At 46.0% G+C, this 15,507-nt stretch overlaps 1 protein-coding gene across 1 annotated transcript in view; it reads right to left on the bottom strand.

Moving 5' to 3' along the window:
* The window catches only part of LOC142776483 (pituitary homeobox 3-like), a 148,827-nt gene that overhangs the window by 112,794 nt on the left and 20,526 nt on the right, over positions 1-15,507 (bottom strand). Inside the window, exon 2 of the mRNA XM_075880251.1 lies at positions 7,424-7,450. Within this exon, the coding sequence (XP_075736366.1) occupies positions 7,424-7,450 (27 nt within the window). The remainder of the gene's footprint in view (positions 1-7,423; positions 7,451-15,507) is intronic.

Below are 15,507 nucleotides of genomic sequence, written 5' to 3'. Positions count from 1 at the left end.
GGTTATGGCACTCAACTGCTGACCTGAAGGTAAGTGGATCGAATCCCGGCCACGGCGGCCACATTTTCGATTGGAGTGAAAATTCCCGAGTCCTATGTACTTAGATTTAGCGCATGTTACACATCATCAGCGGTCGAAATTGTCGGACACCTGGTCTGTGGCGTGCCGCATAATCACATGTTGTTCGTTAAACTCTCACAATTTATTAAAATTAAATCACTGGTGGAAGTCAAAATGAGACTGCGAATTAAAGAGGCAATAGTTCTGGCACCCCCGCAACATTACTGAGGGCATTCCATCAAACAGGCCTTATGGAACAAGAGGCCGAATGACACCGTGCTCGTAAGCGGCTTCATTTTGGTCCATTTATATATTTATTATACCTAAATTTCCCCCTAAGGAGCTCTTTACAGTTGGGTGCGTGCAAACAATGTATGGTGAATAAAACAATGATTCAATAGCTTTTCTAAGTTTATTCGTGTATGAATTATAGATGACGCTGGAGCGAAGATCGTTCCAGTCCGTGGCTGCCTGGGCGAAAAAGGAATCATGGTGCGAGGTGCAAACAAGAGCTGGGGCCTTGTGGGGACTTCTGCGGGATGAAGTACGATGAGCTGTTTGAATAGGGGAGTTACACTGGAACGTATGAGGCATGATACATTTCGTGATACAAGGAGAGTCGAGAAATCTTACGGCGCATTAGGATTTGTTTTACAACGTCGTAAATCTTTGCGTTCAAACTGACAGGAAGAGACTGAAAAATTAACGAAACAAGGGAGGAACCTGACGGTTCTTTCTTGTCAGTTACAATTTTACACCCTTTGCGCTAGAGCAATGGCCTCGAAATTAGCTCGCCCTTCGCAGCATATATACAATTGGGCCCTGTTTATTTTTTTTTGTCTTTTCAGCGGAAGTCAAGAGAGCTTTGAGGAAAATACAGCAAAAAAAGAAAGTAAAACACACGTCTCTAGTTGTTTGAGCTGCCATTAGACGAGTCTGCTGCCGACTAGAGAAAAAAAAAAGTAAGTTCGTAGTTATAGGGGCTGTGCACACTCGTTAAACGAAGTGCCCGCCGGACGAGAGTCGTGCGGTCGACCAAATAGGCGAGTGCAATTAGCGGCCCTTTTCCCAGAAACTGGGTTCCGTGCGAGACAAGTCCGGAATGCCGCAGCGGGTGTCGCGTCTCCGTGAGTTGTGTGCTTTTTCAGTGTCGTTTTGCCGTGTCACTTTTATGACGCTCCGATAAAGGGGGCCTTATCGGCTGCCCTTGCTCTCGCGACTCTGGTGCGTGCGTACTCCACCGACGGTGGCATCGCGCGCCTGCAACCTCTTCAGGTTTCGCTCGCGTCCGTTTCCACTTTCGCACGCGGCACAGTCTGTATTGCATCGGAGTTGGCTGGGCGTGAATAGGGGCAGACACCGACAGTTCCAAGGGGAAGAGAAAACTGACGCCAGTTGGTTATAATACAAAATTTGCAGCCTTTTACACGTCAAAACCAGGTTATGATTAGGAGGGACGCCGTACAGGAGGGCTCTAGAAATTTCGGCAATCGTATGACATCACGCAGTACATGGACCTCTATAGCATTTCGCCTCCACCAAAGCGCCACCCCGCAGGCCATGATCCAACCTGCGATCTTCGGGTCGGCGGACGAGCACCATAGTCCACTGCCCTATCATGGTGGACACGCCAGTCGGATGTGAACGCCACCGTTCACGTCGCAACAGCAGTGAACCTGACTTATAGGAACAGAGATTTTTACAAACATGCCGGTAAGGTTCACGTTCCTTGTGTATAACGCACGCTATCTTCGAATTATAACGTCCGCATATCAATACGACTCGGGCACAGTGACGGCGAACGACAATGCAATGCTTTGGATACTTAATTCTAAGTCTGCCTAACATCACTGCTTTTCTGACGGTAAACGGCACGAAACAGTGAGATTGGCGATAGCTTGCACGAGCAGCACAAGGAAAACCCATATGATGTCTTAATCTACGGCAACGTTTATTTCTGGTGGACCCAGATCATAGTTGTCGACTTGATCCTGCTTACAAAAGCAACAAACTGACTAACAAACGAACAAAGAAACAAACTAACTAACTAAGCAAAACTATTATACGTAGGAGAACACCAAACGTGCCACAAGCAATCTGTAGTGAGCTCTTATATTTAATTTTATTTTACGTCACCCTCAGATATTCAGCATTATCTGTCAGATATGATTCATAAACTAAAACCATAAATATCAACGGACACAAGGTATTGTCTGTAATTCCTGCAATCAATGGGGCCTCAGTAATAATGAAGGCTAGGCTTAACACCCCCCCCCCCCCACACACACACACACCTCCTTCACCATTCAATATCATTTATTTTCTGAGAAGCTTACTTTTCTTATTTTTTCTCCTGGCAAGAACGTACAGCTTCCAATGACATTGGGGGAACACTAATACTGGCATTATCAGATCGAACCGTGGGAGGCGCTTCCAGTATTTTTCGAGCCACCGAATTGAGGCAGTGACAGTTCCCACTTTGCCACATTCGAAAACTTATTTTGCAAATGAGTACAGCGTCTTTTCTGTTATACGTGGATCAAAGAGAGAAGTATGCGGTAAATAATAGTTCAGCTACGCTGTTTCTTCATTTCTCCATGTTAAGCGAACAAAGAAATAAACAAAACATGACAAAGGAAGGCTCATTTACGACAGTTCCCTTCCAACCCCGTAATTCACTCTTTAGTCACACGTGTGGGATTGCATGCGCACCTGCCAGGCAACGAAGCCACCCATGCCTGTGCCTGAGCTTTCACGAACCAGACGCAGAAACTATACGAGAGGACGCTGGTGCCAGTGCCTTGTGTGACAGTATCATTACACATGATGCTTTCGGGCACCATACAATTCATCTCGACGCAATTTACCCACTCTTACTCGTCTCTCCATTCGAAGTCCTGTGGATACAGCTCAGCTGCAGTGCAGACACACACCGTCCCTAATCATCACTTCTTAATAAACTATCCTCCCTGCTGATAACACGTGCCTTTGGGATGTCCTGACCAACGGTACTAGGCTGTAGGTTTATAATGCTGGCCACGACCAGTCATTTGATTGTATTGATATGTTGGGTTTAACGTCCCAAAACCACTATATGATTATGAGAGACGCCGTAGTGGAAGGCTCCAGAAATTTAGACCACCTGGGGTTCTTTAACGTGCACCCAAATCTGAGCACACGGGCCTACAACATTTCCGCCTCCATCGGAAATGCAGCCGCCGCAGCCGGGATTCGAACCCGCGCCCTGCGGGTCAGCAGCCGAGTACCTTAGCCACTAGACCACCGCGGCGGGGCGACCAGTCATTTCAATCTTCTATTGTTGATCAACAGTTTTTTTTTTTTTGCCAGTCTAACAGATTGTCATAAGGAGCCGAGGCAGCATAGCGGCTATGACATTGCCATTTTAAGACCATGGCCGAGAACACGTTCACCAATATTTTTTTTATAGCGCAAACCAACTCTGAGTAATCATAATTAATTTGTAGTCATCAAGCATGGCACGCCTCTTTACAGAAACGTGATTTCGATGCACGAGGCACCGTCACGAACTCGATGTGTATTCAGGGTTTGTCTTATTTGGTAAGAACGTCATAATTGTTACTGACAAAGAAATGACAGCGGTTTTGATATACATTGGGGACTTTTAAGCATAAGCGTTTGCAAAAGGAACGAGGCAAGTTGAATAGCCTGAAAGAAATGTTCGTACGCGCGCACGTGTGGACCCTGCGCGGAGATTGCGAGCGAGCGCTCGGAGGAGAGCGTTCCGTCGGTGGGACCCGGGAGAAACCCGACACGTCGTCGCGCGCTGATGAGTTTAGTCGGGTCCACGCGTGCTCTCGAGCCTGGTCGACCTGATCGCGCTTGACACCGGCTGCGTCCCTGGGGAGGACAGTAGCGCGCGCGGATGGCGTGTCCCTCCACGTTGCCTGCTGACCTTCCCATGGGAGGCGGGGGCAAAAAGAGGAGCCGGGATCAACGGTGTCGCTGCCTGAGCGTTGCTCGTGTTTCGGGGTTTGTTGAACACCCCTCCCGAGTTGACAGGCAAACGAGGGGGGGGGGGGGGCGAATTTCGGCTCGTACGTGGCCATGTAGTGAGGTCTGTGGTGTATGGGTTGGCACCTCTATATACACACCGACCGCTCCCGCAAGGACAAAAAAAAAAAAACTGCCAAATGGGGCGCGTACACACATGCAAAATTAACGCCCCCGCGCTTCTCCCCTTTGCAACAAAGGAATGGGAGAAAGAAAGAACGTCTTTCCGGTTCAGCAGATTCAGCAAAAACGGGGAAATAGGGGGGGGGGGGGGGGGGGGACAGGGTGCCCAGTTAACGCGTTTGTAATGTTGCCCACGTGGTCAAAAATTGGGGGCATGGAGGCACGCGCGGCTGCAGTTAGTTTTTAAATAATATTATTTTTACAATCGCCCGAGGAGGAGACATTTGCAGAGGTGAAACGAAAAGAATGGCGAGTGTAGAGGCGCATGTACAATGATATATATATAGAAAGAGTGCTTGGTATAGCGAGTTTCACCCTTACGTGGGGACGTGAAAACGCCAAGGCATACGCCATACGAACTGCCCGACGCGGTGGACAATTAAAGTAATGATTTAGGACAGCGCACCGATAATAGACGGCCCGCGGATAGCGTTGTTATCACTTCGAAGCCGACGGCGCGTTGTGCTGCGGCCGTTCCCTCGCCCTCATAGACGAACAAACGTGATAGCGTGCGCGTACACATACGACGTCCTGCGTGAATCGACGCGGCACTGACATAGGATCTTTGCTTGTTTTATATTTCTGGCGGCAGATGTCACAACGGTGGAAGAGGGCTCTATTATTTGGAAGTAAAGACATCACAGCTTCAGTTGCCTTTCTATCTATATGACTGCCCACTCGTTGTGCTGGCACTGGCGTGCACTCATGCACGTGGAAGGAGGGGATAAACCTCGCAGAGCAGTCATGCAGAGACTTTTCCCATGTTGTCTGACCTTTCGGCCAAAACTCCAGCGACTTTTACAGGCGTCTTTTTTTTTTTTTTTTTTTTTTTCAAGGAGCCCAGTTTCTTGGGTTCGTACGATGGCCGTTGTCGCCGTCGTCGTAGCTCCCCATCGGCCTGCCCGCTATATACCGTTCATATAGCGTTCATAGCACGCATATGGTTTAGAAAATGGACCCTATACTCTGTTCATTCATTCGTTTGGTCCGACCATCCATCCATGCGCCCATCTGTCCGTCCATGTATCTGTCCATCCATGCATCCGTTCATCCGACCATTGGTTCGTTCGACTGTGAATCCATCTGTCCGTCCGATATAAGCCTACTAGTCGGCCACTTCAACATCGACATTATGAACCTTAAGACATATAGCTTCACTCTATCATCAGCATTCACATCGTAGATCGGCTACAACTTGTGTTGTAGTTGTTTTTTCCGGAGATTGATTGATTGATATGTGGGGTTTAACGTTCCAAACCACCGTGTGATTATGAGAGACGCCGTAGTATAGGTCTCCGGAAATTTCGACCACACGGGGTTCTTTAACGTGCACCCGAATCTGAGCACACGGGTCTACAACATTTCCGCCTCCATCGGAAATGCAGCCGCCGCAGCCGGGATTCGATCCCGCGACCTGCAGGTCAGCAGCCCAGTACCTTAGCCACTAGACCACCGTAGTGGAACGTTTGTGCTGGAGAAGAGGATGAAAATGGCTTCCACGACGAAATGACAAGATGTTTTTTGAACTGCCGCCTAAATGCTGTGTTTGATTAACATGCATAGAGAAAAAAAACCTTTCACTTCCTCTCGGAAATGGTTCAGCTCGCCTTCGTGCGTGAGCTCCCCAATTCACGACAGAAAATAAACGAAACCGTGAAAGCCGTTTTCGGCCTAAGATCGCCAATTGCACGTAGTATACACTCAATTTGGCCCAGAATGAAGCCATTGTTCTTATTTACGCGGAGTTCCTGAAAACTTTTTCTCACCTCTCCAATCGTATTTCTTATTTCTGCTCAAGTATCATTCTTATTTCGTACGTGCCGCCTCATATGTACAGACGGGTTCACTGTTAAAGGGAACACTTTCATGCGCACCATGTCTAGATTTTGGCAAAATTATATTGGCTTAGATTTGCATTAGACCACTGCTGCTTGACCGTCTTGATTTCTTTTGATAAGATATAGGGCCACACACGATGAATGTTTTTACGTCTACTAGCAGTTATCGGGCCCGCAATATGACAGGTGCTCTTTAGAGTGTGCCTTTTGACACTGAACAGTACTGTATATCTCATACGAAACTGTTCTAAAATACAAGTCGTGGACCGTTTCACAATGCAACTGCACGCAGACTCCATGATGATCAGTATACCTGCTCGCTCTTAAGTATTGTTTGTAAAAAACAGCTCATGCTTTATTCCAGTCTTAATTACTTCGAATAAACATGAACATTTCTCAACAGAAAGCATATGTCATTAGCCCCTTTTGTACCAAAAATAGTCAAAAACAAACACAACAGCCCACTACGACCAAATAGCCTAGGATGGTCAAAGATAGTGAAATGGCGAAGCCAGCGTGGTAGGGAAAAAAAATGAAGACCTGTGTTCGACTGATAAAATTTTACACGCTGTAGTAAACACGAATTCCTCACAAGCCCAGGATACTTCGCGCCTCGCAAGCTTAATCTCACAATAATTTCAACAGATGCCATAGAAAACACATTTTCCGCATATATTGGTATATTCAACGGTCGGATTTTTGTTTGCCATGTTGTTTTATTTTAATTATTACATTCCCAACACCCCTCTCAACATAGACCCTCTCAATCACCTTTTTTTTTCTTCGTGCAACGCTGTAAGGCCAACCAGGCTGAAAACAAATTTCTTGCTTTTTTGGTTTCTTACAGCACATCACGTAGTAAATGTGACAAAAGAGCATAATTATAGCGTTGCATGTAGCACTATATACGTGGAGCAAGCGGCCGTAAGGTCAGTTGCATCTGTGCTGTTACAGGCGAGCGCAAGAGTCTGCCCGAAGATCAGAACGACAACCGAGACGGCCGGTGAAACTCACACAGCAGTTGCGATAAAGGAGGCCTGGCCTAATCTCCACCGTGCATAGCAAAGCCTCTTCCAACTGTCACAACTGGGTTCTGCGCTACATACAGCCTCGTTTTGAAGGCCTTGCGCTCGTGAGGGCTGTACTCACACGTGATGTTGGCGCACGTGTCACAAGAACGTATACGGCCACAGTACACGCCTGCAAGCCAGCGTCAGCTTAAGAGAAGTTTGAACAATACGTGCCCAATTAGAACTTACTATAGATAGCTATAGGTGGGTGACGAACGAATGAAAATGAGCATGACTTACGTTTCGATGAGTAGAAGGACAAGGAGTCTGAAAAAAAATGCAAGAAAATATGTACTAATGCAGAGACATCTTTCAGCTGGCTCTCAAACATTCGCCACCAATATACTTTGCCTTCTCAATCTCAATATGGCCACAGTTGTTTGAATAACACTGTGACAAACAATCAACCAAACACACCACCTTTGCTTTCATCTTGAAAGACTTCCATTTAGGCATATTAAATGTTGAAAAGTAAAGAAACGTATACTCCGCTCCAGCTAAATTTTCTAAAAGCACGCACCCTGTGACAAGACTGCTGAAACTTCGACTGCTCCGATTTCGAGTGCCAGCGGGCGCAGAAATTTCATCGCTTGTAGGAAACGGGCATCTTTTGGTATGCGGTTCACTTGATCAAGTCAAATCAAAACCATTTTATTTCAGGGCATTTCCTGCGGAGACAGCGAATAAAGGCTTAAACAGCCTGACGAGGCTTCCGCCACCGTTCAATTCGTGCAGCGTTTCAAAAACATGCACACTAATGTGCACATTAAAAAAAAATGAGTTGTGCTCAATATACAAGCGATAAAACTGAAAAGATGACATCGACTTTTCCTGGTTACAAATATTGAATATGTACTTCATTACACAATCAACACAGAATGCATATTTAATATAATCAACACAGAATACACATTATACATGCATATAACATAAACAAGTGGTTCACGCAGATCACTCGCTCACTTACGCAGTATATATGCACGCACCAGGTAAACTAAACAGGGCTTTGTGTCCCATTGCAGATATGTTTCGAAGATTAATGTGTCGGTAGAGTGGAAGCATACATAAACAACAGAAAGCGGAAATGCTAGTAGTATATTCAAAGTTAACATCACACCAGCCTACAACACGCATGCTGTCATCACGGGAAACGTTTTGTACATTCTTTTGATCTATATATACTAAGTCTATCTGCCCAATTTATCATGTCTTTATGTTTCTTCAAAACATGTATGGCTTATAGCAGAATAACTGTTCCTCGTTTTTGTCCTGATCTTCGGAGGCCTCCTTATCTGCTGCCTAAAGGGGATGAAAAATCAGGAGGTTGATAAATCGCTTACTTGACTGCTCAATTGACTACCTGCGTGGTTGTAGTTGGCTGCCTGCACGGCACAATGTATTAGCCGTTATCCATAGGTCTCTGTAGTTGTTCTATGTATACTTTTATTCCGCATTTAAGAAAATGACCCAGACTTGCTTCATCTCATATAGATTTTATGAGCACGTCAGGTTCAACTCTCGGCGCATTTCGCAAGTTTTCCCACTGCAAAGCTCGAAAGCGCATTTTGATAGGGGTGAAATTCGAAGAACGCTTCCGTGCTCGGATTAAGGCATTCGTTAAAGAACCCCGAATAACCGAAATTATGCTGAAGACCTCCGCTACGGCGCGCCCTGTAATCATATCGGCCCGTAAAACTACAGCAGTTATTGTTGTTATCGTCATCTGGCTGTGGTTCATCAGTGCATGGGCGGTCAAAGAGTGCCGTTCAAAGCCACGCCTTCGCACGTTTTCCTGCTAAACATCTTTCGTGAGCAGCCACTCAAACGGACGAAGAGCATTTACGTATCATCGCCTCGGCCGGCCCTAGGAAAATGACTCCCGACTAGATACTTCTAGAAGCTCTGTTTACAGATCTTGGGCGGAGAAGCACGTTCGTTCATGCATACAGTGTAGCTAGCGATGCTTTATCGCTATCGCATAATTGCGGGGCTCAGCTCAAGGCTGCACAGAGGCGGTTCCTTCTGTGCCACCAGGGACGAGCATGTATGTTGCTGAGCGTGTCTTTTAAACAAGCGAGGCGGTGTACCGATCCGCCCTTCATGTGACCACGCGTTTGTCCTCAGGTATACGCTTAATGGCCAGTTTAGGCTTCACGAAATTCATTTCCAGGGTTGCCAGGGGTCTTTAAGCTGTAACAATCGAGTGTACATCGGGCAACTTAGTCAATGCAAACTGACAGTCTTCGAATAGATCCTAACAGCGATGGTGTTCTTTTTTAGATTTAAAATTGTAGTGTAGGTTTATCGGTTTGCGATTCCAGATTAATACAGAGAATATAACTTCACTAAATGAAAAAAAAATAATAATGAACCGTAGTTCTCTATAAAACAAATATTAGCCTTAGTTTATGTTTTCATGTTGCGTTAATGGAGGCTGAAGAAAGAACAGAGAAGAACAGCCTCCAGTCCTCAGTTCTTCTCTCTCTGTTGATTCAGCGCAGTCAATTTGGCTTGAACATTTAGAAGCGACACCTCTTTTGTGCGCGGAATGCAGTGCCTGTGCGAAAGCACTCTCTCTCAGTAATTTTACAGGGCCCCTAAACCATCTCCAATATTTGTTTTAACATTCAAGTGAACACGCGCATCTAGGTCAGAATGCCGTTACGATGAACGATGCCAAATGCTGCAGCACTATGAGCCGCGGTTGAACCACTACTTTCAAGAAACAATTCTTTCTCCTCACTATAGGCATTTCGGCAGTGCTCAGCCCTTCAGCGTCTGCCGTGTAGTGGAGCAGATGCACCACCGGGTATGCGCCTGTGAATACGAATCTACTTATCTTTTTTTTGTGATTTGAAAGCCATCCTGAAAAAGACATTAAAATTTTGCATAGTGCACATGTAACGCCTCGTCCATTTTATCAATGCCATCCAGATGCGCTGGCCTTATCCAGCCGTTCACCACTCTCTCCTTTGGTCTCCTTTGGTCTCCTTTCGCCCTTTCCTGCTCACGCCCATCGCCTAGCCTTCACGTGTTTTTTGTGGTCATGGCGAAGAGAACTCCTCATGCAGTGCCTCACGAGAAAAATCTTATAAAGTATAGTTTTTGGTTCAGTTGTGCACAGGTCTGCGGGGTGGCGTCTTGTATTTCTCGTGTTCGCAATATTGGCGGTCACGCTGCCTCTGTGAAAGATACGATGTTTTGAGATAGCGCGTCGCCGTTCGTGGCGCTATGTGGGCGACCACTGGGGATGCGTCACTGCAACACTACTGCACGCGCTGCGCTGCAACGCGGCGGTGGCATGGCTTCGAGTCACAAAGAAGGAGCACGAAGGAGCAAATCTGACAGACCTATTATATGGGAGCGGGAAACGCGTGTATCGCAGCTCCGGTGGAAAGCGCTCGGCAGCAGGTGTGACGCTGGCAGCGCTGCCCATCATTCAAGGTCGGCGAACTCACTCATGTGTCGGCTCACTTGGACTCACTCAGATAGAGCCATGAGCCTGAGTCTGAGTGAGCCCGGGCGAGTAATATTTTTGTGAGTCTGAATCCGAGTGAGTCCGGCTTAAGAAACTTTTCGTGAGTGTGAGTCCGAGTGAGTTCAGCCCAGGAAAATTTTGTGAGTCTGAATCAGAATGAGTACAAAGCACAAAATATATTTCTTTAGTTAGTCCGAGAGAGTTCCACTTTCTGTTGCCGACCTGAAGTCATATCTAGTCATTTTCAGCAATACTATCAACCTTTCCTCGATTCACGTTTATATAATTGTTTGAAATGAACGCGGACAGGATAGCCCTTGACAAGCGCTTACTACCAACTGAATGTTTATTCGGAAAGATGTGAAATATATACTGACACATGAAACAATTTCGTACGTACATACGATAAGACCTAATCGAAAAGCAAAATAGCGAAAAACATGACGTGTGCCAGCCCAACCTTATCAACGCCCACTATGCCTTAGAGCGATTACTTTTTACTTATTACTTATTACTTATTACTCAAACAATTATGTATCACCAATTCGCCCAATAAACCATACTGTCACGTTTATACTCACGTCAACTCACAGGTATTCCAAAGCAGTGTCGTTCATTTATCGCCTCAATATTTATTAATTAGAGGTGTGAATTACGTAGGGTAGTGCATTGACCTTCTCCCACCAACTCTTCCAGGTGATTTATTGATTATTATATCTTATGCTGGCCCCTATTTTAAGAAAAAGTACCTATAGCTTGGAATCCCTAAGATCTCGTTTTCTGAGATGCTATGTCAAACGGCACCAAGAAGAGCGCCGGTTACGAGAGATATTGGTGTTAAGGAGCATTGACACCACGCTCGAAAAAGCTAATTATAGGCTGACAGACTCATGAGTCGACTCACTCGGACTCACTCTGACTCAGATCAATCCGTCAGTCTCAATCTGAGTCTCAGCGAGTCCGAGTGAATGATTTTTTTTGTGACTTTCAGTCCGAGTGAGTCCAGCTGCAGAAAATATTTGTGAGTGTGAGTACGAGTGAGTCCAAAGTTCAAAATATATTTCACGGGGGAGTCTGAGTAAGATGCACAAGTTTTGCCGACCTATGCTCATCATGCAGCGCCCCATCACGACCACTCCCTGAGATAAGGTGGACCGAGGACTCCCGTTGAGAAGTGCGCCTTTGCACTGCCATTGAAAGAAACTAGGAGGCGTTGCCACATGCAGTCCGAGGATGTAATTAAAGTGTAATCGACTCATCTTGCCACTGAAAATTTCCAACGCATCTGTTTCTCTTGCATCGGGCGAGGTAATGCGCCGAATAATGCCGATTGACGCGCTCGCATTTGAAGCTGCTAACAATACACTTTTTTTTTAAAAGCCTGCGCCGACCACTTGATTCAGTACTCATTTCCAGCTTCAATACGGCTACTATAACTTCCTAATTTTTACTTGTATGAACCTTCCATTTACTATTCGTCTAAGCTCAAATAGCTGGCCTCCTGCACACTTTGCTCGCACCGGCCGCAAGGTTACCGTCCGGTAAGAAAATAATGAAATATAATGCTACCTTTCCACGAAATTCACTTTTCAGGCAGCAAGACATTGCTGTCTTCGCGAAGAGCAATACGCGGCTTTGGCACGTCAGTCTGCCGGGCCGCTCTAAAAGCGACGTGTGCGCGTGCGGGATGCCGAGCAGCACGAACGAGACGGTGGGAACGATCTCTGCGAGAGACTCGTCTGCGACGCCTCTTCCGCGCAGAAGTGAAAGGAAATGGCGACAGACAAATACTCATAGCGGGCGCGAGAACAAACATGGTGGGAAATGATAAAGAAAAAAAAAGAACAAAAACGAATGGAACAACAGAGATCGAACCACGCAGTGGCGTATATATAGCGTGGCTGTCGAACGTGCGCGAGCGAAATGAGAAGAAAGAAAAAAAGGCGGGTTCACTGCAGAGCGCCGCCGCGCATTCGCCCCAACGCGTGGTCTCGATCGATGGAAGCCGCTGAGGCGAGCTCGTCGACGGATTCCAGGAGCCCGAACGTTGGTGTCTCGAACCTGCTTCTCTGGAGTCCGCCCGCTCCGCCTCCTCATGCTCACTCGCTCAGGCTGGCGCCCAGCGACGCGAGCCTTCCTGCTGCGCGTCCTGCAGTGTGCTGCGAACCGAACGCTTGAATGAAGATCTAAGGTGTCCAAAGCACGACTGTACTGCCATATTTTTGACTTTGTTGCACCTACCATTGGCTAATTTAGGGCTGCACGCTCGCTAGAGTTCCACTTCAACCAATTAGATATTCGATAGCTGGCGAATAACTGACGTCGTCAAATATAGGAGCTGCAGCGTGTGCCGTCCACAAGCCTCGATGGTGTTGTACTACACGAACCTATTATCGCCGTCGACCAGATGAAGAGAAAGATAACGCCGCCACATATCCTTCATTGTCTCTACGGCATCCATATAGGCTGTGTAGGTGACCGAGATGCATGGGAGGCACGTGAAGTTTACCGAGGCCTGTATGTTTCGCCCTCCTGTGGGCCTTCGTATAGTCATGACTATACGACAGGCGCTGCCCAACACTCCCAGTATTACAAAGTACAAAAGTACACAAAGTACAGTAGACACAAGTAAGGGGCAGGGTTGGCAAAAAGGCAAATTAAAGCCTGACAAGGTGCCGTAACCCGTCCCAGACTATAAAGCGCAAAAAAAAGCAGTATGTACACATAATTTAAATATTTTAACAAAGAAGCAGCCGCATTTAAAATTTTTTTATAAGTACTTATAAAAAAACATTAAATGAACATTTTATTAAGTACAGACCTGTCTGCAAGACTGAGTTTATAGCAAACAAAGCAAGGAATATGTGAAGAAACCCAAATTTATCGAATAACAAACAAAAAACAGAAATGCCCAATGAAGTAGAAGGGAGGATGACCGCCGCCTTACACAGCTCGATTGGTTGAGCATCGGGCGCATTATCCAGTGCTTGTTCTGTACTGACCACAAGTTGTTTTTAAGTGAGGATCACTTATGGGGCACGGGCTCTCTTACGATGCCATCGCCTGGCGTAACGCAGGCAAAAGCACTATAGCCTAGCCATCTGTAGCATGTTGTTGTTGTTGTTGTTGTTGTTGTTTGCCCCTGCACATGGCTCATACCCAAAAGAGGTTATTGGCCGATTATAAGGTGAATTTGCCCGATACTTTCTGCATTGCTTCGTTCCTAAAAATTATTAGTTATTTAATTGTGATTTGAAGGGCCAATTGCGAATTTGAAGGGAAAAAAAAGAAGGAGAAGAAAAGTAGTGAGACCAAAATTTAGCAAGAAAATCGTTTAGTCGCAGTGCTGTATTTCTGAACGGCGAATAAAACATCGCTGTGGTTGTAACCCAGTGTAGAGGCTACAAATGAAAGAAGAGCAGGTTCGGATAATTGCAAGCCCAGTTTTTGAAGAGGTGGTGCTGGTATGCTTTTCCTGAATAAATGGAAACGGTGACAATATAATATAAAATGACTGTTGACCACCCCAGAAAAAAGTATTCGTCCTTGTGTTCTTCCAGCGCCTTGATGATGATACGATGCGTGGAGCACTTTATGTGTCCGGGCTGTCGTATGCTGTCGTGTTTTGGCGTAAGTCAGTGAAAACTCGTCATAAAAGTAAAACGAAAAAATAGAAATGAAGCATGAAACGGAAAGAAAAAATAAAAGAAAAAGTTGGAGGGAAACTAGAAAAGGAGGAAAGAAAGAGAAACCAATGAAAAACAAAGAAGGCTGCCAAGCTTCGACTTTCCTTCAGTCTTGGCAGCACTATAGTACGAAGCGGCCCTAACTAGTTTTTGTCCACTTTAATTGTTTTCGATTCATATCATAATTTACACATCATGGTTGAAATCTACAAATATGGTCCTGTGTGCTTTTCTTGGTTTTCATTATGGTTTCTTGCATTCGTTAGGTTGTGTACAATCAAGAACGAGCCCTTCATTCATTCCGATTCGTTTCTTTGTTTTCCCAGGCAATATTTTGAGATCGGTGCCACATAGAGACGTGTACTGATGAATCCTTCTCAAAGTGACGAACTTCATCAGAAAGAGATCATAGGGACACCCGCATTGGGCTATCCTGTTCCGAAGACAGCACCGACAAGTTTTATCAAGCGTCACCTGAGAAGCACTGTATTCTTTTGCCCAACATTATCGAGGTGCTCGTATCGCCACGATGCCGCTTCGTGCTTGCACGAGCTATGACATACGGCCAATTCGTATACAGGCGCGATTCGTTTTAGCATTTTCACGAGTAGTTCAAGACGTCACACCGTCCCTCATTCGTTGCCTTAAGACGACTCGAAGGTGTCTTCTTCTTTCTATCAGTCGATTGTGTTGCGTCTCCCCTGCTTCGAAGCCCTCTGCACCCAGCATGGCATTGAAATTTGCCTCCGGGACTGATAGACTCGAAGCATTCTGCACCACCGTCTCCTCATAATACACCGCAGAGGAAACTCTGGCGTTAGTGTCTAATAGGAACTGCAACCCAAGGCGCTTCAGCCAGCGTGAGCATAATGAATAGTGCAGGTATTTGTCTAATATTCGTCCTTTCGACTCCATTTGGCTCCGTGTGGCTAGAATCCGCTTTGCCGCAAGACGAAGTTTAGCGAAATTGCAGCAGTTGCGCTTTATTACCTTGACGTCTTTAAGCTCAAAAATTTACATCGGCTTACGACGTTCGCAACAGATACTGTCCGTTCTTTCATTCGAAACAAAACCAAAACGTAGCAATAAACCACGCCTTAAGTGCGTTCGAGGCCCGCAAGCGCGAAGACTATAGGCAAGTCCGGTTATACTATACTGAT

This window comes from Rhipicephalus microplus, chromosome X (assembly GCF_043290135.1).
Source record: "Rhipicephalus microplus isolate Deutch F79 chromosome X, USDA_Rmic, whole genome shotgun sequence".
Classification (NCBI taxonomy): domain Eukaryota; kingdom Metazoa; phylum Arthropoda; class Arachnida; order Ixodida; family Ixodidae; genus Rhipicephalus; species Rhipicephalus microplus.
Note: the sequence above shows the minus strand (reverse complement) of the source record. Positions and strands in the feature narration are given on the sequence as shown.